This window comes from Haemaphysalis longicornis, unplaced genomic scaffold (genome assembly GCF_048455015.1).
Source record: "Haemaphysalis longicornis isolate Haplotype H1 unplaced genomic scaffold, Haemaphysalis longicornis Haplotype H1 scaffold_4, whole genome shotgun sequence".
NCBI classification, from domain to species: Eukaryota; Metazoa; Arthropoda; class Arachnida; order Ixodida; family Ixodidae; genus Haemaphysalis; species Haemaphysalis longicornis.
Genome location: NW_027526361.1, coordinates 20,556,278 through 20,579,874, shown reverse-complemented (window position 1 = coordinate 20,579,874; position 23,597 = coordinate 20,556,278). Strand labels below are relative to the sequence as shown.

The 23,597-nt window shown below is 51.0% G+C and overlaps 1 protein-coding gene across 5 annotated transcripts in view; it reads left to right on the top strand.

The window, feature by feature from the left end:
- Positions 1–23,597, top strand: part of LOC144178350 (galactosylceramide sulfotransferase-like) — a 181,903-nt gene that overhangs the window by 108,331 nt on the left and 49,975 nt on the right. For 3 of the 5 annotated variants that reach the window (XM_077706130.1, XM_077706127.1, XM_077706128.1), the window contains exon 2: positions 3,755–3,862. In XM_077706130.1, the coding sequence (XP_077562256.1) occupies positions 3,824–3,862 (39 nt within the window). In that variant the 5' untranslated portion in view covers positions 3,755–3,823. Of the gene's footprint in view, positions 1–3,754; positions 3,863–15,748; positions 15,911–23,597 lie in introns of all 5 variants that reach the window. The other 2 variants (XM_077706129.1, XM_077706126.1) reach the window with 1 other exon arrangement.

Sequence of the window (23,597 nt, the reverse complement as noted above, 5' to 3'; positions counted from 1 at the left end):
CGACCGCGGCGGCCGCTTTTCTGATGGAGGCGAAAGGCTTTTAAAATCGCCCGTGTGTACGAGATTTCGGCACACGTTAAAGATCCCCAGGTGGTCAAAATTAATCTGGAGCCTTCCACTATGGCGTGCATGCGTCATCGCCCAGGTTGCTTCGGTGCGTTAAACCCTGCAATCAGTCAATCAATCAATCAGTCATTCAACTTTGAATACGTTTGGGAGCCTGCAGAGATGACGTAGTATAAGCCTTTCCGGAACGCGGTAAATTTTGGTAAAACCCTCCACAGCTTTCACGGAGCTGGAATTGGGTGCTTTGGAGCTGTAAGAGGCGTTTTGGTACTGAGCGCGAACATAAAAGTCCGTTTCATGCTCGTCGCGGCTGTCTCTGTGAAGTGTAATAAAATGACGCAGCTCGCACTAGTGGTGCAAGGCTGGAGAAACAGCCGAGTTGCCGGCCCCTCTCTTTTCGTCGGAGACCACCCGGCTGTTGCGCCGCACATTTTTTTCCGAAGTTGCCGCTGAACGTTCTCCATGAGGCCCGGATCGTTTCGTCCGCAGGCTCTCCCAAAGTGGACCGCGTTAGCACGCGCTAGAACCCGCGGCCAAGTCCACAGCCAACGCCCGCGCTACGCACCCAAAGGAAATACTGTGCGCACGTGTTGCGGTGATAGCTCATTCGGATAGACGCCGTTTTCATAACGCGAGGCGTCCCGGTTCGATTCCGACCACGGGAAGCGTTTTTTTTTTTCTTTCTAATTGACTGCATGTTATTGTTCCCCACCTCTGCTTACCCCGTATCCCTCTGGCCTTCGGGGTGGCCCAGTGGTTAGGTTGCTGGTCTCGCGGGGCAAAGGACCCGGTTTCAAGGGACCTCCCTAACCACATTTTGCCTTGAAGCTTCGAGTTTTTTTGGTGCGACGGACGGACAAAGCTCGACCTAAACAGCCCTGCCTTTGAAACAGAAACACCCGGGCATACAAGGTTTTAGCGCGTGTTATGAACGTTAAGTAATCTAAACTACTCTGTAGTGTTCCGCTATAGGCGCGACTCGCAGCTAAGGTGTTGCTTCGGCGCCTACAACAGAAATATGTTCTTTAGAGCGCCACGGAGGGTTACCTAAAAGAAGGAGACTTGACCTATAGACAGCCTTGTGTAGGGTGCTGTCCCACACGCGTGTTGCCTGTATAGCATATATAAAGAAAGCCTGTAGTCTAGAAACGAGTGTTTCTCGCCTTCCTTGAAGGAGGATAGCATCAGCTGGAAATGAAAAAAAAAAGAAACTTTGGTTGATTCCTTTGTCATAGGAATCGGTAAAACGCGGAAGTGAAATGTGCAGCGAAATCTGAAGCTGAGCATGATTTGCGGGTCGGCGGCTGTCTTGTGGGTGTGCTTGGTGAGCGACGTCCTGCTGGCGGGTCGCTTCGGCAAAGGTGTACTGGCGTCATTTCCATGGCGGATATGACGTCAGCGAAATCTCAGTGTATACCGGCACAAAACACTTTCGTGTTAAAATATAAAACGCGAAAACGAAAAACCTTAAGTATAACGTACTCTTTAGTACTAAAGGTTGCTTCCCCGCAAGAAGACCCTCTGTGCAGGGGTGCACCCTTTACAGGGCGCTTGCCCCGTTGTACTGACGTCATTTCCGTGATGCATATGGCGTCGGTGAAATCTTCGTGTATCCAGGAATAAAACACTTTGTGTTAAAAAACGTTGGTGCTAGATGATCGGGTAGAACTGCGTACGTACATCTGAACGGACAAGCCACACACACACACACACACACACACACACACACACACACACACACACACACACACACACACACACACACACACACACGCACACGCACACGCACACGCACGCACGCGCACGCGCACGCGCACGCACACACGCACACACACACACACACACACACGCGCGCATGCGCACGCGCACACACACACACACACACACACACACACACACACACACACACACACACACACACGACAGCATACGATCGATCGAAAGAGAGATCCGCATACAGCAGCGTCAATACTATTTCTCAATCGTGGTAGCTTATATGGAATTTTATCGATTGCGTCGTGGCAAAAAGCACATCTGAAGTGAAAGAACCGGCCGACATGTAAAACCCAGAAGAGAAAAATCGTTTTCCTCTTCGCCTTGTGAAATGCATTATTCAGGCTAACCAGGTCTTTCGGCAACGTCGTCCTGAATGCGTATTTGCGAACGGTTTCTCCGGCGCGTAAGACTGGAATCTGAATTTAAAATCCCGGATGTCATGTCTCATAAGGTTTTTTTACTCGGCAAAAGAATGATGATGGTGTATTATTCATCATTCACGCGAAATGAAGGAGTGTTTCGCTCGCGCGTGCTGTTCATATGTACAGTCACGGACAAAGGAAATGCGAACGCGGAAGTATGAACCGGAACGCACAAATAGAGCAAGTTATTTCTGTGCAGTCAAATTGTCGCATCGCTTCATAGCAGCAACCGAGTTTAGGAGTGTGACTTTCGAAACATACCACAACCGCGTCATTATGTGATCTCCACGAACCGAATTCTTCGATTTTGTGTGTTCTGGCTCGTATTTCTGTGTTAGCTTTTCATTTGACCATGACTGTACACGTAAATCGGCAGTGGTGTACATGACCCTAACCGCAGGCAATGTACGGGGAAGGGGGGGGGGGGAGGGAACAACGGAGCCCATATATGCTCCGGCGCATGCACCGTCCGGCTGCACTGTCAGTAAACTGCGCGCATGCGTAGTTCCTTCAGAGCGTTTGAGAGTATGGTCTACTGTAAGAGGAAATACTTGATAACAAGCGACGCCGGTCATTTATTTTGACGCGTCTTTTTATGCTCTGTCGCCACTGAGCATCCTGTTATCTACTACATTCGGGAGGCAAGCGTGCTGCAGGCTGATTGCAGCTAGCACGATGCCCATAGAGAAATTTCTCTATGCGATGCCCTTCAAACGATCATCCTGCTCAGTGGCGGCGCAGCGTGAAAAGGCGCCTCAAAATAAATGACGGGCGTCGCTTCTTGATCAAGCATTTCCCATAAACGTAGGCCACACTCTCAAACGCTCTCGAAAAAGTGCGCATGCGCGAAGTTTACTGACTTTGCAGCCAGATGGTGCAGCATGCATCGGAGGCTGTGTGCTCGTCCGTGTTCGTCCGTGTCATTTCGCAGTGCATAATTCAGAGTAAGCAAAACGGGCAAGTAAGGGTGGCAAGTGCGTTATTTGCTATAGATTGGCACCTGATGCAGCGTTATAAAAATGGCGGTGCCACTAATTCGCGTACATGAAATTAACTATTTTCCTAACTTACGGTTAATGCGCGAACCGTTGAAGGTTATGCTTTGTGTAATCTCCTAGTAGTTGTGCATAATATCCGTCGACGATGTGCCCGCGTCGCCGGTGTGGATCGTCGTTGAAAGACAATGGCTGCGGAATAAAGCCGGATATATTGGCTAATGAGCAGCGATCTTATTGCCCGCTTTTACAGGCACGATGATCTCTCTGCGAGGGCGTAATTTTGCTGCCGAAGCACCAATGAAAGCACGCGTACTCGAAAGTGTATTTAAACTATTCTTAGATGGCGTCGACGACGATACCGTAGCGAGAAGGCATGTGCTACTAATGGACCAGCTCAGCCTATTTTCATTATGGCAAAATGCCCTTCTCTCTATCCTTTTTCTTCCTATAAAACGAGAGACCTGGCATTCACCTACGCTGTCTCTGTCGCAGGTGTCTTCCCAAGAAGTCGTCCCCATGCGCCCAGCAGTCGGTTGGCGAGAAGACTAGTCAGTGGCCGCCATGACATGCAGAGCGCACGATTACAAGGCTCTGCTCAAGGTATTCATTCCCCCACTTCGCATCCTTTTCCTCGCCTGCCTCCTTACGCGGCGTACCTGCACCGAAAAATGGTGCAGGCTGCGTCAGAGCGATCTCAACGCTATTGGTTGGTGTTATTTTACCGTAGCAATTTTTGATACAATATCTTTTGCAGCTGCACTTGCTGGAACATTGTAATCCTGTTTAGTCAATTTTATAACTCTCAAATACCTGTATGGGAGTAGTTCAATAATTTTTGTGAACATTTAACTGCTCGGAAAGAGTTGTAGAAGATCCCAAACATATTCTTGTAACATGAGAGTACAAAAGCCTGCAAGGAATTGAACTTCGGGCGATGAAGACTCAATCGCGCCCACAATGGCACCACTCCTATAATACAATGCGCCTAAGGCCAGCTTGCGCCATCTAGTGAATCGACCGCGAAGGTAAGGGTTTGTTTGTAGTTGTCGGAATACACCAGTGGTTTGAGTTCGCTTCCGAGCATTGCATTCGGAGCGCACATCATCGTAGTGCGGGCGTTGGCTTTGGACTTGGCCACGGGTTCTAACGATGCTAACGTGGTTCACTTTGGGAGAGATGTGAAAGGCTGCAGACGAAATGATCCAAGCCTGCCAGTCATGGAGAACTTTCAGCCGCAAGTTCGGAAATAAACTTAGGTGATGAGATATGGAGCAGAAACTTGACGCCTTTCTAAACAACTTGAAAGCAAACTTAGGTCGACTCAACGGGCCATGGAACGAATAATGATAGGAGTAGCACTTAGAGACAGGAAACGAGCTTGCTGGATCAGAGCAAACCAGAGTACAAGGTGCCATATTTCAAATAAATAAAAATAAATAAACTTGGGCTGGCCACGTAATTAGGCGAAATGACAATCGGTGGTCTATCAGGGGGCAGAGGGAACACCGAGAGACAGGTCTAGAAGAAGAGGAAGACCATTTACTCGATGGAGAGACGAAATAAGGAAATTCGGATGCAAAGAATGGACCCGAGCGGCGCGGGACAGGAGCGGTTGGAGGTCGATGGGAGAGGTCTTCTTCCTGGAGTGGATCTAGTGGGCTGCTGCTTATGATAATGATGCAACGTCCGGGTATTTGACGAAGGGCTAGGAGCCGCCAGCTCTCCTGCTTCCCCAGCCTTGCATCACTAGCGCGAGCTGCGCCATTTTTTTTTTTAGAGAGTGGGAGGGGGGTGGGTGACTGATGTGATTACGTCAGTTCTGGGTATGACTCGTGGGCATGGCTGGCGACTAGAATGGCTGTCGCGCGCGCCGTAATCACCGAAATAAGCCTGGCAACGCGTTCGATTTACTAACGAATACTGGGTAACGACACATACGATTCAGTTAAACTCCGGTCCAATTCGCCTAGCTGTCACTAATAGTGACACTTCAACAGTGTGTCGTGCGTCGTGCTGTGAAAGAATGGTTTCAGCGTGTGAAGGGGAGTTAAAACGCACGCGCATTTAGTGGTGTTTCCTTGGTAGGTATTGTTGTCGGTGACTAGGCTTATCTCCTGACTGCACGTCGGGCCCAAAGGTTATTCAGTGCTCCCAAGGGCTGAAGGCACACTGAAGGACCATTGGTAGCGTAGCTGAAGCTGGTAGGAGGTCCGACAGTGCATCCCGTGCGGGCGAATTTCCGCTCGACAGAAAATTAGCGCAGTTCCTGTGCTTGAATCGGCACAACAGCTTTGCTGGCTGGAAGTGCTTGTAGGTGTACGCAATACTGCGCGTTTACAGACACAACTGATAAATTGCATGCCATGCCATTTCTGTTCGTTAGCATTTCTCCAGCCGTATAATATAGGGCAGCAGGCTAACGCACCCAATCCTCGTGCCTGTAACCGACTGTCCAACCGAACAATTCAGTAGTGGTTGAAAACGCCCCATTTTAAAAAATATGCGTCGAAAGAACCACTAACTGACAACTGTCTCAAAATGTCACATTGTTGTCGAAAGGATGCGTTGCCCGTGGGCCGTTTTCCGTCAGCCCCTTGTCAACAATAACCCACCAAACTGTAGCGAAATAATCCAAGAAAGCTGTTCCAGCAATATCCCACGCGAATCTGAGATAGCAAATGGAAGCACCGAATCCGTCTGTCCGTGCGGAGAAAACATGCGCCTCTGCCAGAAGGCGAGTCTCACGAGCGCCCATATGAGAGTCGCCACATTGGGCCGCTTCCTGCCTCCGCCTTTGTGATTCTGCTAATCGCGAATAGGCTGCCGAAGCGTCCCGTCGGAGCGGCGCTTTGCGCGAGGCCCAACGCCGGGCGCCAGACGTCCAGCGTCGGCGCTGTGTGTGCGGCGCCCGCTCGAGTGGATCGGCTAATCGAAAACCGATGTCAGCCGCCAGCATCGGCAGCAGTCATTAGCCGCCAGCCCTATAAGTAAGCCACCACGGGGCTGCAGCCCACGTCGAAGAGCAATCAATAGACGCTCCACTTTGGAGGCTGCGCCAATAACGCCGTTGCCGGGACTACTGCAGCCCTTTTCCGACGCAACAGTACGGGGCCCCGTCGACGCCCCCCGGAAAACACCGGTGCCGTCGTGAGATTCCGGTCGTGAAGTACCGGCCTCGCCAACGCACTTACCGAGACGCTAGTGTTCCGTTTGACGGTGCCAAGCGACCTAAATCGAAGCCTTAAAAATCGGATTTGTCCTTACCTATAAACCTGCCCTTTGATGGAATACTGAACACACTTTTATAATGCTAGCCTAACCAAATGTGAATAATAATAAAAAGACGGGCTTGTCCCTTTGCAACACTTTTTTTGCGAAAGATTGTCCTATGGCATAAGAAAATATTGTCATGAACAACTTTGCACCTGTAACGCGCAAAAATTCAAGAAGAGACCGGTGCTGGGGCCCCCATATCCAGCGCTTTAGATCTTGGGGTCTGCCAGGATGGAGCCCTGTGCCTCGGAGGTGTTGCGTTTGGTCGTCTCTAAGGCCTGGGCAAGTCCACAGCAAATGTTCAACGTCAGCGTCTGACGCAGGAAGCCCACAGAAGGGGCAAGTGTCCGCAAACGGCGCGTGATAGCGGGCAGGCCAAGCGTGCGTAACTGCTGGGGATAACGCCACCCCAGCCCGAAGCCTCCGTAGCACGACCTCCTCCCAACGAGCGAGCCCACTGGGGAGGTCAGTTACACGCGGTGGAAGTAAAGCACGCGTGGCGCGACGGAGGGTTTCCTTTTCCACCAGCAGTTCTTCTATCTTAGATACAGAAAGAAGTGGTAGAGGCCGTGGGAGGTCCCTGTGACAGGCGCGATCCGCCGTTGTGTGGGCTGGAAGCATGTCCCGGCGAATCCACAAAACGTGGACCGGGCATGGATAAGTGTACATAATCTGGTGAATACGCGCGGCCAGGCTTGTACAACGCGCAACGCGACGCAAATCCCGAATCGCTGCCGTTGAGTCTGAAAAGTTCCAGCTTGTCTCCAGTCGATGCAAGCGCCTGCAGGACATCCCTAACGGCAGTGAGTTCTGCTAGCAGGCTTGGGAGACTCAAATTTATGGATTAAAATAGAAGCACCTATAGTAGGGATCCCGAAGCTATCGCGGTGTGATGGATCACTGTAGGTCACACATGCCGCATGTGGTAAATTAAAGAAAAATGCTCACTTCAGCACATACAGCAAGCTCCACCGACCAAAGTGCAGAAGGAAGTTGAAGACGCTTTACGCGCCGCGATGGCTCAGTGACTAAGGCGCTGTGGTGCAGAGCCCAAGGACGCGGGTTCGATTCCCGGCTGCGGCTGCTGCTTTTCTGATGAAGGCGAAAAGCGAAAACGCCTGTGTGTTCGAGATCTCGGGGCGCACGTTAAGGATCCCCAGGTGGTCAAAATTAATCCGGAGCCCTCCACTACGGCGTGCCTCATCGCCTAAGGGTCGGCGCGTTAAACCACATAATCAAGATCCAAAAGGCGCTTCATGACCAGAGTGCGGTAATTTTTATTTTCATTTTTTTACAGTACATTTACGTTAGGGGTAGGGACAGTTTTTGCGGAGAGAGGGCAAGCCCGACTTGCGCTCTTCGCAGGCTGGAGCGGGGATCGTTGTTCTCTTCCTCTAAGGCCGGCTTTCATTCGCGCCAGTTTCACCGGCCGCTTTCTCGTCTGGAGTTGCCTCGGATGCGAGACCCCGTAACTACCAAATTGTCCTGCGACAATACACAATTTTGGCTCAAAAGTGATTGGCCGTTTCGAATGAGGTTGCAGCGCCTCGCTTAGGCGGTTCTCATAGCTAAGCTACGATTAGGCGCGTCAACGCTCCTTTTTTTTTTTTGTCACGCAGACTACTTTTCCTTAACGTTTTTTTTTGTCTGTGTGTGTGTGGGGGGGGGGGGGGGGTAGGTGTTCGAGATATCTTGACTGACTGTAAGTTTCTGAAAGCCAAAAGAACACCTTTACATGCTTGCGGTTTGAAGATTTCCTCCCCGTGGTAATTGCATGATACAAGGGAAGCAAAGTGATTGTGTCGTTAGCTATACTAGTTCGTTCTAAGCATGCTTTTAAAAATCAAAACGCCACACTGATACAAGCAATATGCACTTCCGGTGATTACATAGCCGGCAGAAACTTGGAGTCTCACTAAGCAACTTGAAAGAACACTTTGATCTGTCCAACGGGCTATAGAATTAAGAATGCTAGGACTAACAATTAGAAATAAGAAAATAGCAGGGTAGATTAGGAAACGAACTCGGGTGTAAGGTATTCTAGTTCAAATCTAGCGGAAAAAAATGGGACTGGGCAGGAAATACGTAGTGCGGATAACGGACGACAGGTGGAACATGCTTATAACGTTATGATTACTAAGGGGCGGCTATTGCGAACTAGAAGAAGACAGAGAACTCGATGGAGGAGAGCACTAAGAAAGTTCGGTGTCAAAGAAAGGACTCGGAGAATTCGCCACGGTAGGGGCTGGAAATCTTTGTGGGAGGCCTTCGCCCTGCAGTGAACATAAACAGGATATGAATTAATGCGAAATCAACTCCCAACACTTCAAGAATGACTTAATTTTTGCGGATGACTGCACTATTTCCGGAACTGCGTGACGGCAGTGGTATGGCTGAAGGGACGCAGTGGATGAGCGTAATTTCTGCTTAGCAAACGGATCTTTCCTTGTCTCCCTAAAATACATTTTACGTTCGTCAGGCTCTGGCAGTGGGCGTGAACGTTGAGGCTTGTGGGGATCCTGGCGCCCGAGGCATTGCGCGGCTCTTTTCCCCCTTTATCCTTCGTCTCCTTCGAGTTGCTGGCTCGTCTCGGCGCCGCTGTGTAGAGCCGAGCCGTCTTCTAAAACTCCTGCAACCGTTGCGGCGATAAAACACTGTCACGCAGCGGGGGGGGCTCCGCCCTGGTGTTGGAGCTAACCTCACCTCATTGGCCCGTTTGAACGATGCCCGAACACCACCCTCGCCAGGACGCGAACGCGTGCCCTGCGCGGGGGTCCGTTCGGGGAGACGCTTCCAGGACGCCGAAGGCATTGGCCGAAGGTATGTGCCGCTTTCTTTACCAGCCGGCGGCAACTCTGTTGCGCCGGCGGAAGCCCACCAGCCCTTCCGGCTGCGGCCCGTGCCCAAGGCTGCTCCTGTTGTCCCTACGCTTGCATATAGTAAGGCCGTACCTACCACTCGACGAACACGCCGTGCGGTACGCGCCTGTGAGCGAATGGGCCCCGTCTCCCTCGCTGCTGCAAGCCGATCTGGCCAGCACGGCGATGCGCGCGCGCACAACGTGCGCGCACACCGGAATTTGCCCTGACAGAAGAGCCCACTGGCTCTGCGCCGACGAAACGTGCGCACTTGCGCGTGGCGCCCCATCGCCCCTTTCACCTAACGGGAAGTACGTACCTGTACTGTAAATTGTGTAATTTGGACTGTAAAATATGTGACTAGAATGTTAGTATAAAATAAACGTCTTCCCTCCGTACCCTGGGCATATTCCTTTGTCGCCCCTTTCTCCACCTGCCCAACAGAGGCGGTGTTAAGTTGGCGCGACGGCGTTTCAGTATCGTGAGCGTGCTCAAATAGCTCGAACCCGCGGTGGTTCCTCGCAGTGTGCATGAATGGGGGAGGGGAGTGTGGGGATCCTGGCGCCCGAGGCATTGCGCGGCTCTTTTCCCCCTTTCTCCTTCGTCTCCTTCGAGTTGCTGGCTCGTCTCGGCGCCGCTGTGTAGAGCCGAGCCGTCTTCTAAAACTCCTGCAACCGTTGCGGCGATAAAACACTGTCATGCAGCGGGGGGGGGGGGGGGGGGGGGCTCCGCCCTGGTGTTGGAGCTAACCTCACCTCATTGGCCCGTTTGAACGATGCCCGAACACCACCCTCGCCAGGACGCGAACGCGCGCCCTGCGCGGGGGTCCGTTCGGGGAGACGCTCAGGAGGACAGCCGAAGGTGCGTAACTATTTTCTCACAGCCCGGTCGCAGCTCTTTTGCGCCGGCTCTAAGCCGCTAGCCCTTCCGGCTGCCGGCCCGTGCCTTCGGTTGATCCTCAGTCCGTTCACTCACATATTAGCCGTACCTGACACTCGACGATCGCGCCGTGCGGTACGCGCCTGGGAACGGAAGGACAGTGTCTTTCTATTGCGAGCCCATCGGCCAGCACCCCAGATTTTGCCCTTATTGCTGAGCCCACCGGTTCAGCGCGCCGAGGACGCGCACACTTGCGCGTGGCGCCAGATCGCCCATCGTCCCTTTCCACCCACGGGGATGTTGAACTGTAACTGAAGGGGTTGGCGCGAATAAACGCCTTCTGATGTACTACACTGGGCTTATTCCTTTGTCGCCCTCTACTCCACCTGCCCAACAGAGGCGGTGTTGAGCTGGCGCGATGGCGTCTCAGTTCCGTGAGCGTTCTCAAATAGCTCGAACCCGCGGTGGCTCCTCGCAATGTGCATGAGTGCATGCCTTATGCAATGCTAGGGTGGTGCATATTGTGAGGTAGAGACCACAGGCTATGGGACTGGATTGTAAATCGTATCTTTGGTCGTGACAGGTAAAAGAAACATCGCTCTTTTGTCATTACACAACGCCATTATTGGTCACTGAGACCTCCTAGGCGCGCCTTGTCTTATGCAGTGACAAAATGCGAAAGGCAAATCAATAGGGCGGCAGCAGCACGGGGGAGAGAGAGAGAGAGAGAGAGAGAGAGAGAGAGAGAGAGAGAGAGAGAGAGAGAGAGAGAGAGAGAGAGAGAGAGAGAGAGAGAGAGAGAGAGAGAGAGAGAGAGAGAGAGAGAGAGAGAGAGAGAGAGAGAGAGAGAGAGAGAGAGAGAGAGAGAGAGAGAGGGGGGAATAGAGACATGATACGCATGTTAGACGACACGCAATGGCGTCCGGATTTCGCTTCTTGGAACTAAGGGGCCGAGCAAGTGACTTCTTCCCTGATCGACCTTGGTTCTCAGACCCGGGGGCTACTTGAAAGGCTCTTTGTGGACCGTGTCTCTTCCTTATTGACCTCCTGGTGAATGGCGTTATTACGGTAGTCCGGAAGGACGTTGCCCCCACAGTGGAGCGCGGCTGGACAGGTGACGTGGTGGTCGATGTGGGTGTTGTTTGTCCTCCTGGACCTTCTTTTTAACTCCCGGGCCTTAACTCGAGCGCCTGCAGCTTGTCATGAGCACTCGACTCGCGGGAATCCCGCTTATGCCAACTTGGGAACCAAGGCTGCCAGAGCCGAGGTTTACGTGTAGCTTATATATGACTGCGAACCCGTTAAATGAATACAGGGTATTAAGCGCAATGCGTATGTCCGTAGTGTCTAAGAATTTTCTCCGAGTTTCCCAAAGAAAAAGCGTTGCACGGGGCGCCGTTTATGGAGAAAATAAAGGCATGATTGGTGGAGTTAGCTTGTGGAGCTATGCAAGTTCAAATGTACATGATTGGTGCCCTTGAAAATGATGAGGAAAAATTTAAAGAAGGAAAACACTTTACGCAATGCGCTAGTAAGTGTAGCAGTGAAGCCGCGTTTAACCGGACTCTGTGTGTACCGATAATAGGGATACATTGTCCCAAGGAGGCTATTATTAAAAGGCCTTATGGCCTCCGTATTTGGTGTAAGACTGCTTATATTGCGCCTGGAAAAAGTCTTCCCAGGAATTAACCGCCACTAACGAAGTCCCAAAGGTATGTATCACGTAATTTCCTCAAAAAAGAAAAGGAAAAAAGAAACAGAGAAAAGAAAGCAAAAAAAAAAAAGTTCTGCTGCCACCAAGCAAACTTAAGGTTAGAGAAGCGGGGAAGCGTCGCAAGAACGCTTACGCACCAGCAAACAATTCTCGGAATTCCTGTGCAATGTTCTTACTTAGATGACAGCGTGCGGCGTGCGGATTCTGCCAACCGTGTGATGTAAAAAACGCCGGATTTTACGACTCACAAGGCGCGTAAGACTTGCGCCTTAATAATCGCTCTCGAGACGGAGTTCATACGAGTACATTACCCAGAGAGCGCGCGTCGCTGAGAAGAATGTGAAGAAAGTGGCTGCATCAATCTTCTGCGCACGCCCGCGACAGTCTCGACAGTGTACGGCGCGGCTCTGCCGAGGACAGGCACGGGTGGCCCGTTTGCCGTCGCAACAGCGGCAGCGTGAACTAGCTTGTTTGCGTGCAGCCCGACTCCGTCGAAAGTATGCTGCGGTGTGTGCACGTGCATGTGCCACGAGCATTGTTCTAATATTTCTATGAAAATACGACAGTGCCACTGGCGCACGTCGACTGGAAGACTACCTGCTCAGGAAGAAAGCAACAAGCTCTCGCTCTATTTCGGTAAAATGTATTAAGGCGGGAGCTTTAAGTTCCACATTGTGCGAGGAAGCGACGTTGTTGTCCGGTACAGAAAATGGCCGCAGCTGTAAAGTGTGAAAAGCACTCGCAAAAAAATTAAAGCCGTTCCACTCAACGTAAAAGCTACCGGAAGTGCGAAGCAGGGATTCACCATAATGGGCTGTAGTCCCGTTATCCGCCCACTGCTACCACCCAATGATATTCAAATTTCCCGCCTCCACAGTGTTCGCGTGCCCCCTGCCTGAAACTGAGCCCGCGGGAGTTCTGTTCTTTTTGTGCTTGCTTTTCCTCCCGCACGTGCCGGCGTTGCACCGCCACTTTTTTTCGCTTGCTATCGTAAAAAACCAACCCAACGAGCGTTCCTAACTAAATGAACGCGGGCGCTGCCGGTTAATAACATATATTTTGCCTCAAATGTACCTGCAGTTTTCTTTGCGCTAAACAACGGAGAGATGTATGACAAGCACCTGCGGTTCACGAGTTTCGAACCCTTATGACTATATAAACCGCTTGGCTTTCAGAGCCTCTGGATTACGCCGCGACGACGGAACGCCGTGCGGCTCTACTTGGGTCAGCGAACGAGCTACGACGACAAGGCGAGCACCTTAAGGGTGCACTGAAGTGAATTTGTCGAGGTCCCATTTTTGCTTGCACTGCGTAGACGGGCTTAAATTAACCCACTTTTCATCGTTTATGCGGTTGATAAGTCGGTAATTATTTTATAAAGCCCTAAAGAAGAAAAACTACCATGCGCGGTCTGCGGCGGCCGCACCAACTAAAGGCTGTGACGTCGGGAGGAGGTGCACCATGATTGGACAATGTCCAGGACTAGCATTCAAACAAGTTTCGGTTTCGGTTCTGTAAAACAACATGCTTGACATCCGACGTTATCGTTGGACGGGAATTCTCGATATCTCAGTAATCGTTATACTGCGATTCTGCCATCTTGTCGACTGTAAAATGCCTAAGATAAGCCTCCCAGGACGGCTTGGAACCGTAGCAATCACTAGCCGAACGCCGTCCGCGTCACCGCAGACGCTCAAATACCATGCGCTTTTCCCCCATATTTGGAGCTTGCCTCACTCATGCATGTATCGTAAAAAAGCGTGTTCGCACAAGGCCAAGGGTCTGCTGATTCTGGCCTGTGCCCACTGCCCGCAAGCAGTCGGTGCTTATGGAAACAGCACGCCAACGAGAACTCGCTAGCGCGTCAGTGTCAGTCTGCGCGCGTTCTGCGAACTCGCTCGTGGAGCAGTGAACGTCGTGGCCCAAAAATGGTGACTTCAGTATAGAAAACATCGGCCGGAAACGAAAAAATCACCTTACAAAAAAAAAATGTACGCTCGGGTATTCGAACTTGCGACTTTCAATATAACATACCTAGCGCCCCAGACCACTCGGCCACGAGCCAGGGTTGCCGGCATTGGAAATATAAGGTATATAACGTATAACCAGTTTACACTTTTATTTAGTTTTATCATTTCAAGCAGCTTAGGTGGCTATTTGTTGTATAGCGCTCGCGCAGTAAGCGTACCCCCTAATTCCACAATATCTCATGTCTAGCAATTGCATTTCTTAGACGGAAAAGCGTTCGCAGATGCGTAGTCGTGCTGCTGACCGCTGTGTGGTTCACCCAGCGCAAAAGTGCTTCCTGCTCCCTAGTTTTACGCTTAACGGTAAAAGTTCCAGTTGATTTTGTTTCCTTGGTACATATATTGACCTCGCTGACTCTTCTCTCGCCTTAAGTGGCCTTAGATTTTCCTACTAGCGTACCAATCAGCGAAGCGTCGCATGTGCGCTTGAGCAGCGCTTGTGTGAAGCGACCTGGACTTGGAGCTAGATACAGAGAACAAACTAACAAAGTAAAGAAAGGCACATTCTTCCATTCACAAACGTGTCGTGGCTTGGTTTCAACTGAGCGAACGAATTGTGACGACCCGTCGGCGGCCGGCCGGCGGGCTCAACGCTGGGCCGACTGACTCTGTCGGAAGGTCGGAGAGCCGTGCAGTAGCGCAGTCAAGCCAAGTCATCTTCTCCTGACGTCACACGAAAACGCCACAGAAAATGGGCGAGGATGCAGAGAGGAGGGCAGCATTTTCGAATGGATTTTTTTCTAATAAATAAATTCGCGTAAACGCACTCAGAGTGGTCGAAACATGGCCTATGGAGTCCGGACTACACTTTGTGCTAGCAATCCCGCAATGTTTACAAATCACTTCAGTTCCCCTTTTAAGTGCTCTGCACTTAAAATGCGGGAATGTGTGCCAAAGTGTGAATGGGAGTTGATTTCGATAAGGTAAGACAGCTTGAAATTCGCGCCAAAACATGAACACGGTGTAGCCGTAACGAGGTCTTCGATGAGAGTAGCCAGGGCAAGTCATAATCACCTCGCCTTCAAAGCAGTCGAGAAGGCTTGAGTTCCCCGAAGAAAGAATGTCCCCCTTCCCTCACCCCCCCCACACACACACACACACTTTTTCCGCAGTGATCACGAAGGGAAAATTTCAGGTTTGAACGACTCGATTTCAGCAAACATTCATGTAGCTTTGAATTGAGAGAATGATGCATAGGCTTCGTCATTGGACTCTCAACGTCGCGTAGCCAAAGCACAGCAGCGTGGGCGTGCTTTCCAAAGCACTGTGAGGTAAACAAAGGCATCGCGGCATAGTTGTTTTCGAAAGCCATCGAAATTGACAAACGCAGCTCGGTGAAGGTACAGAGATGGAGGTTCGTTGCTTTCCCTTATAGTTCGTGCTATACGCGTCAGTGGCGTCTGCGTAGAATGCTTTTTGGGTCTACGTGTGTGTCGAAACAAAACACCTCTGAACAATAAAATGTCATAACGCTTGGGTCGCTTTGTATAGGAGAAAAAATGACACCAGAAAAGGATCCGGCCGATAAAAAAAAAGGTTCCTTTTCCACAAATGCCTCGACACGCAACTGCACCAATACATGCATTGCCGCAATAGATAGGCAGGCGACGCGGCGCCCAGTATATATTATATCGTCGCTTCCCGCTGCTCGACATCGCTCCTGCATTGTTTCTGTTTTCGCGTCCTAACGAGCTTCTCCCTGTCGGCGCGCGGACGTTTTCTCTTTCTGGTGCAGCGTGCTCGTGGATGCGCCAATAACCGTCGGCACGTTCGGCCATTACCTTGACGGTCCCGGCGCCTGCGTGGACGGTCGCAATGTAGGCCGACGGATGCACGGAGCGCGATAATGGCCTGTCAACATGACGTCCCCGGCTCCGATCCGACGCTTCGTCCCTCAGTGAGCACTGCAGGGCCTGATGACAGGGAATTCCTGTGCTATACGTCGAACGACCGGTCTTCGCGCTGCCGCCGGCGTGTGCGCTTCGTTCTGTTTATTTATTTATTTATTTTTGCGCCGTTTCGGGCGAAAACGATGTCGAACGTTAGGTCTCTCTCGCAACTCTTTATATGCAGTCTTTGTTCGCTGCGTCCGTTGCGTGTTTTGTCTTCGTGTTGGCGGTTTTGTCGGGGTTGGCGGTGCGTAGCGCGGCGGGGAAGGATGCGGCAGTGCGTGCATGGTGCGGACGGAATGCAGCTGCGACGTGAGAGGGGTAATTTATATCGAGGCGTCGGTTTCAGCGAAGACTCCCCCGAAAGACCAGCCGTAAAACTCGGACGAAAGGACAGCGGGAGGGTAATACAGCTCAGATGTATAAAAAAAAAAAGACCTAAGCGGAGACAAAAGCGCGGGGAATGGGTGGATTGCAGAAATAAAAGGTGCTCAGGACCATCACAGGAAACAACCGCGCGCCTCTTGGGGTGAGATATGACCAGCCTACGGCGCTGGCTAGCTCGTCGCCGTTGACGATGCCGTCGCAGCCGCCGCCACCGCCGCCGCCTCTGACAACGACGACGACGACTCTGTTCGTTTTCTTTTCGCGTTTTCGTTTTCACGCGTCTTTGCCACGTTTTACGGTGTCATTTTTTTTTCTCTCTCTCCTTTTGCTTTCTCCTCTTGGTTAAGCGGGCGGGGCAGCGTATGGCCCGCCGGGCTGTTGGCGTCGGCGCGCGCGGCAGTTTGTTCGCTCTCGAAAACCGTTTGGGATTTCTCGATCGCTTTGCAGCCAAGCGTCGCGCCTGTAGCGAGCGCCTTCCTCTTCCACTAAACTTCCTCACAGCCGGGCCCTCCTCGCCTCTACGTTTTCTTTCTTTCACTTCGCGGCCGCTGCAGGCTTCTTCCTGAAAATTTCTCCTCCGCTTTCTTTTCCTTTGCTTTTTCTTCTCGTTCTCCGATCTCGTTTTCTTCCCCCCGCACGACCCCTTTGCGTCCCGAGGCAAGCAGCCCTTGCAAAGCGCGCATAGACGACGGCGAACCCGCTCGAACCCTCGTCTCCGCCGCAGTGCTCGATCGCTTTTTTGTCTGTTTTAAGTTTCTCTCTTTCAGCGCTGGCGACTAAGAAGCGGGAACGGCTAAAACTGCGTTCAAACTACAGCGTAGGTAAGCGAGAGAAAATAATAAAAAACCAAGGTAAATTTCCATAATGACGAAAATTCTTTCGGTTCTGTTTCCCCGCCATACTCGTGCGTTCAAATTTCGCGCGGCGTGTGGGAGATGGGAGGTTATTGAGTGGCGCGTTGCCGTCGGTTGTCGCACTGTTGGTTGTCGCCGCAGCATTCAAGTTGCTATGATCCTCTCTTGGCTGCTTGCGTATTCTGCGCGGCGATTCTGCGCACACCAGCAGCAACGGGCGAGGGCCCAAGATCGCGTTCCGCGCGAGCGCAGATTCAAAGCAACAGAGAGATAGAGATAGAGAGAGACGCAAGATGCGATCTGGCACGCGCGCGGATGCCACGTCTCGCCGAAGCCCGCGCTGTACACGTCAAGAGCTTCACCGCCGCCTCGCCATATTAAACAACTGGCGCCCTACAATGAGCCGTGTGCTTAATAAAGGTTCCTTTGTTGTTGCTGCCGAAGCGAATGACGCCAGCCGATAGCGTTGCAACGTCTGGGCCACTCGCCGAAAACGTAATAAGGACGTTAGGGAGGCAATTTTGAGCCTGAAAAGGGTGGGCGTGCTTTTTAGTTTTGATGTTTCCCCAGTGAAAGCGAGCGCCTAAAGTCGCAGTTTGATAAGATAACTTAGCGGCCCTCTCTCGTCTGGGTTTCTTTTCTTTCCTCTTCTTTTCTTTTCTTTTCTTTTCTTTTCTTTTCTTTCTCGTCAGGAAGGCGTGAAAGTGGGACTGCGCCGATGGTAAACACGAGGCGTTACGAGAGGCGCGTTTAAAGCGCTCGAAAGGAAAACAGGCGTGACTCCGAACGGCCGGAAAGAAAATGAGGAATTGATTCATTTAGCCGCAGCCTTGGAGACGTTCGCAAGCCATTGTCGAAAATGTCCGAAAACAAATTTCGGCACTTAAGCTAATGCGCATTGGCAACTACGGGCGCGTCAGGGAAAACTCTCGGGTCGCAGCGCACGGTTTCGAGTACATTTAACTGGCGTATACGTACGCCGGGTGTTGTCCGCCTGTAAGAATTTTGCGTGTCCACTAAAGTGTGTGCGTGTATGGGAAGGGGGTATGTTTCCCTCATTGGAATTAGGGAAAGGGTGCCGGGGCGTCCGAGGAGCAGGGATGATACGCAAACTGGGACGAATGACGTAGGCGATGGAAAGTTTTTTAGTGCGAGAGCAACTGCGAGCTTACCAGCTTGTATTTTGCCTTTTTCTGTGTGAAGCCTTCTTATAGCTACAGTGAAAATATGTTTAAAAAACCGCTATGGGTGGCATAGAACCTGGGTCCTGTGGGTTCGGAAGCCGACTCCCGTAGCGAGTGTACGCCTCGCCGGTAGGACGTTCACGGTACGCAAAGCGTTGGACGGGATTCATGTGCAGCGCGCGTTGCTATACAGATGCCGCCGCTTCGCCTTGTATACACGCATAGACGCCGGCGTGCGTTTGTATAAAACAAATATGGAGTGCGATCAGGATCGGCGTCTGAAATCACCTTCGGTTAGCCTACCCGTCGTCTACCAAACACTTCTCGGCACATGCGACACTGCAAGAATCCATTAGCAACGCGTGCGGGCCTGCGTGTGAAACGCGGACGTACACGCGTCTACTGCCCCGGCCACTTCAGGCAGCAGTTGTTTTTGCGCAGCGGAGCCCGTGTTCTCGGAACTCTAGATTGGTTCAGCTTTCGGTCGGTCCTTTGGAAGGGATGGGGCTTCTTTGATTCGGGTGCTAGTGGGTGTATAGCTCATGGCTTGACTCTACTTTGAGGAGCGTATTTCCCGTTCGCACTCTCGCGAGCAGCACGCGCCGTCATTTCGGTTCGCGCGAGGATGGAAGCTGCTTCTGGTGGATGCCCAGAAAGGAACAGAGATCGATGCCACTGCAGCTGCTACCTCCGCTCCCGCTGCTCCCTTCCTTGGCCTCCTGTCGACCCCTCCGCTTGAGATGGTTACTCTGTTCTTCGTCCTTTATGTTCTTCTGGCAATAGCAAATGAGCACGTCTCTGCTCGCGCGTGTGCGCGTTTGTAATTCAGATTCATGGCAACCTCTCTAGCGGACAGAACGAGTACAGCCCGGGTGCACCGAAGCCATTCAAGGAACGCATTGATAGTTAAAAAAAATATTTTGTGTGTGGAAGCACTTAAAGGGCGGCGAGAAATTCCGCGTGTCCGTTGTGTTTCTGCTCGTCGGGCGTAGCCTCGTCTCCACACCGCTGCGCGAAAATTAACGCCTTAGTTGAAATTTAGGGCCGAGAGAACAAACGAGTGGATCGACGCGCACCTCCCTCACTCTCCTTCTTATTACCCTTGTGTGAAAAAATACATTGCTAAAGATTTGAGGGGGATGCAGTCGTGAAACTAAACGTACGGGTTGGTTTGTGGCAGGGGCCAGTGCGAGTCCAGTGACCACCAGGAGGACGAAGCTGTCAAGCGCGAAGTTGTGGGGCGCCACGTGGTCTGTCACCGCTCTCTTGGCGGCAGAGCGTCGTGGAGATTGCGTTTCACGATGTCGGACCACCCGCGTTTTTGCAGGTGCTGAAGACGTTGCATGGTCGGACGACCTCAAGCTTAGACGTGGTCATCGGATCGTCCTCTTCGTCTCTCCTTTTTCCTTCGATCGGGCGCGCGCCAGCACCAAATGGGTTGGCTGTGTTGATGAAGTTTGCCCCCACGCTCCCCGCAATGGCACGGTCACAACATGCCGGCATTCTGACGATGACGTTAGCAGCGACTGCCGTCGGAATAACGGCTGTTTAGATACTCGCCTCCCCCCTTCTTCTCTCTATTTGCGCATGCGCGGAAGTGACTGTTGCGGGCGAGGGAATTTTTTTCGCTTAAAGGAACCCTGCAGCACCTTCGATAAGCGCTTTCACTCTTTCTTTCGCGTCTGGAACCACTGCGAAAGCTATAGTTATCGCCAGCACGAAGCGGCACTGCGTGATTTGCACGTCGCACCACCTTCGCCTTCCATTTCTGCTTTGTTTTTGTGGCTTTTTTTTATGTTGCTATCGAAAAGCGTTTGTTGCTGCAACTGAAGCAAAACCGGCCAACAGCCGCTACATGGCCTTAGTGACGTAATTCGAGCCGTCCAAGAACGTCAAGATCGGGAACGAGAGAAAAACCTTTTGAGCTAGTTTCCAAGTTTTCTGATGGGCATAGAGCAGTAATTTTTGGCTAAAGTAATTTGCGACCCCCTAATCTAAGTACTGGGTCTGTTGGGTGACTAAGTTCTACAAGCATTTAGGATTTCAAAAAAAGCTGAAAAAAGTGTTGCTGGGTCCCTTTAAACAGCTCATTGCGAATGTCCGACCAAAAATAGACAAACACGCATACATACATTGAAGACTTCAGTCCCTTATAGGACGTGGCGTTCTAATGTACCCCGAAAGTAGGGCTAGGGCTTCATGTTATAAGTCCGGAAAGTAAAGAAAATTTATCTTCTTGTGCGAACTGTGTTTTCTAACCGGAATTCCTTCCGCCCTCTTCCTGCCACGACTGCGGTTAGCAGCTCTAGGCGAATTTTCAACAGCTTTATTACTTCTCTACTTCATTTTGCTAGTGAATATTTAATTTCGTTTCGTCGCGCTCTGCTTTCTCACGCTGGTCTCATTTCAGCTTTGCGTTTTTTTTTTTTTTCTTCCGGTTTCAGATTCTGTCTTCTGCGCGTGTTTTCGTTTGTTGGCCTTTTAGTCTTGCTCGGTTAGTCGGCAGTTCTGGCCGTAATTCCTTTATTATTCCTGCGTGCGCACATTCTAGGGTGGCTGGCCCTTCTCTTTTCTCTCTCTGTCTTGCTTTTGCGCACCAGCTATGAAGGAAAACGGCGGGCTCCTACGTGGGCGGTTTAATCCCGGAAACCCTTTTTTGCGGTCGCGGGTGCTCAGAAACCCGGTTCACGACTAAGACCCCTGCCATTGTTCCTTTTTCTTCACTTGCTCGTGTACTCGCAGCCGTGCATTTAATCATTCGCCTCAGGCTTCGTTCGGCATCCGAAGGTTGATAGCCGCTGCCGTTCTGAAAGGCCGTTATAGGCGCCGTCGGGTGATGACGCGCCAAGACCCGCCGCGATTGCTTTCGGTTTCTTGGGCTGCTCTTTTTTCTCTATATTTCCATACCTCCTTCCTCATTTCTTTCCAGAATTTCTGTACTTTTGATTTTGTTTGTATTACCCGCCGCAGTGGCTCAGTGGTTAAGGCGTTGTGCTGCTGAGCACGAGGTCGCGGGTGCTATTCCCGGACGCGGCGGCCGTTTTTCTGATGGAGGCGAAAAGCAAAAACGCCCGTGTGTACGAGATTTCGGCGCACGTTAAAAATCCCTAGGTGGTCAAAATTAATCCGGAGCCCTCCACTACGGCACGCCTCATCGCCTGCCTTGCGTCGGTGCGTTAAACCATGCAATCAATCGATTTTTTTTTATTCACCTCGCTATTTGCTTAGACGCGTCAAACCGATGCGCAAAACTGTATACAGTGGGATCTCGTAGATACGATTCGGCATAATGCGTTTTTCGGCTTAATACGTTTTTTTCTTTTTATTCCCGGCCATTGCCACTTTGAATTAATGCATCTTTGTGCGTTTAATACGATCACATTTTTGCCGAAAATTGTATAATACGATCTAGGATCTTTACCGACATTTCTAGAAATCTTACGTTCACTCTTGGCTGTACTAGCTGGAACCGCTTTCCAAAAAGGCACGATCTGTACGTTGCGGAGCCGCTGGGCACGCGGCAGCGCCGGTTTTGCGGCGTAAACATCGCTCCCGGGCCTGGCCGCTCCGTTCAATGATGATGATACGTCAGGCGATACACTGCGCCATCTTGCGAAACGTGTCCTATCGCACCGGAAGACGTCCTGCTTACATGCTTCAAGGAAGTAAGAGTGCCAGAAGCCAACGTCGAAGGGTCAGTTCTACGCGAAAAAGTTGACATAGCCGCACTCTTCTTGCACACTGAAGACTTCAAAGCGTCCGGCGGCTGGATTCACCGATTCAAGGCGTGACACGAATTGTACAAAACAGCGCCCGCCGGAGCGAAAAATACTGCTAGCTTCTTTTTTACGTTGCAGAAGAATATAGTCCTGGACGTTGAAAAGAAGAAAGTGCCGCACAAATTGACCAGCAACTTCAACATTGCTCAGGAAGAGGGACTTGCTGACGAAGTATGCATATTTTCCTCCTGTTTTTAACCTGTTTAGAGAACACGATTTTTGCATACGTTTTTTTTTTTTCTGTTCCCGTGAAAACCGTATCAACGATATTTCACTGTATTCGTACAATGTGCGCGCAGAACAAGAAAAGCCGTAAGCATCCGGCGATTCTTGAAAGCGCTGTCCGTAGCCGGACTTGTACTTCACCCACGGTACGCAACTTGTGCAGAGAAATTTGCTTTTTACGGTACTGTACTTGCCTCCTTCCTTTTCCTTTATTTTGTCGTTCACTCCTTACGGAAATGTTGCTGTTTCTGCGTAACTTAACTTGCCTGCGCAACGATTCTGCTGTTACCCTGGGCTTGATAAAAGGCGATTGCTTCATCCCTCAAGCTGACGTCGTCGCTCTCTCTCTCTCTCTCTCTCTCTCGAGCAGCGAATTTCAGAAACCCCGTTTTCTGGACGCTCTTTTAGAACTTCGTTACTCTTTTTTTTTTTCTCTCTTCTCATTATTGCCTTTCTCGCTTTTCTGCCTTTGCTGCTGTTGATTGAATCTCAATCGGTTCTCAGAATGTTGGGTTCCCATTACATTTTTTTTTTCAACAGTCGTATTACTCGGGCTGCCTGCTGTTTACGAATGAGAGAATCAGCGGGGGGAAACGAGTTCTCAATTGAACGCGCGGGAAATTGGAAATCCTTTTCCGTGATAGTGTGCTGTGCATGCAGATGTCCTACTGTTATCGTCCTTTGCCCAATTTCTTGTTTGTGTTAACTCGCTTTAAAGAACGAAATAAAGCGCTTTCTCGTTCAGCTCCCGCGGTCCGACCACGTGGCTTTTGTTGGCTGGTATAAGATTTAAAAAAAAAAACGAGTCGGGCGAAGATAAATCCCATTATTGTCGTGTTTTTTTTTTAAGTCTCACTATCGAAGGCTTTAAACTACAGCCGAAAATTCGCGTTCACGCCTGAGAATGAAAATTGCCGCGTTTTCTCTCTCGACGTTTTTACTCCCTTCATTTCACTCGTTTGCTTAAATTTGCGTTTTCCAAATACCTGTACCGTCCAATGTCCCAGAATTTTCTTAGTGGCTATAGACTGAGCGCAAATCCGGCTAGCTTCTAGCCGTGGTGGTCCGTCTCTACTGCGGCAGCGTTTGTCGTTTCTCAGAGCGGGATCAGCAATGGGGGAGGAAGTCCGTAGAAATCGCGCAGCCAAGCGCTGCTCATCATAAATTCCAAGCGTCAGATGTTTTCTGAGCGATTCGCACGCTGTTATACAAAAGTAGACGGCCTGCAGAAAATTGAGGAAAGTTTGCACTCACGCGCGAGACTTT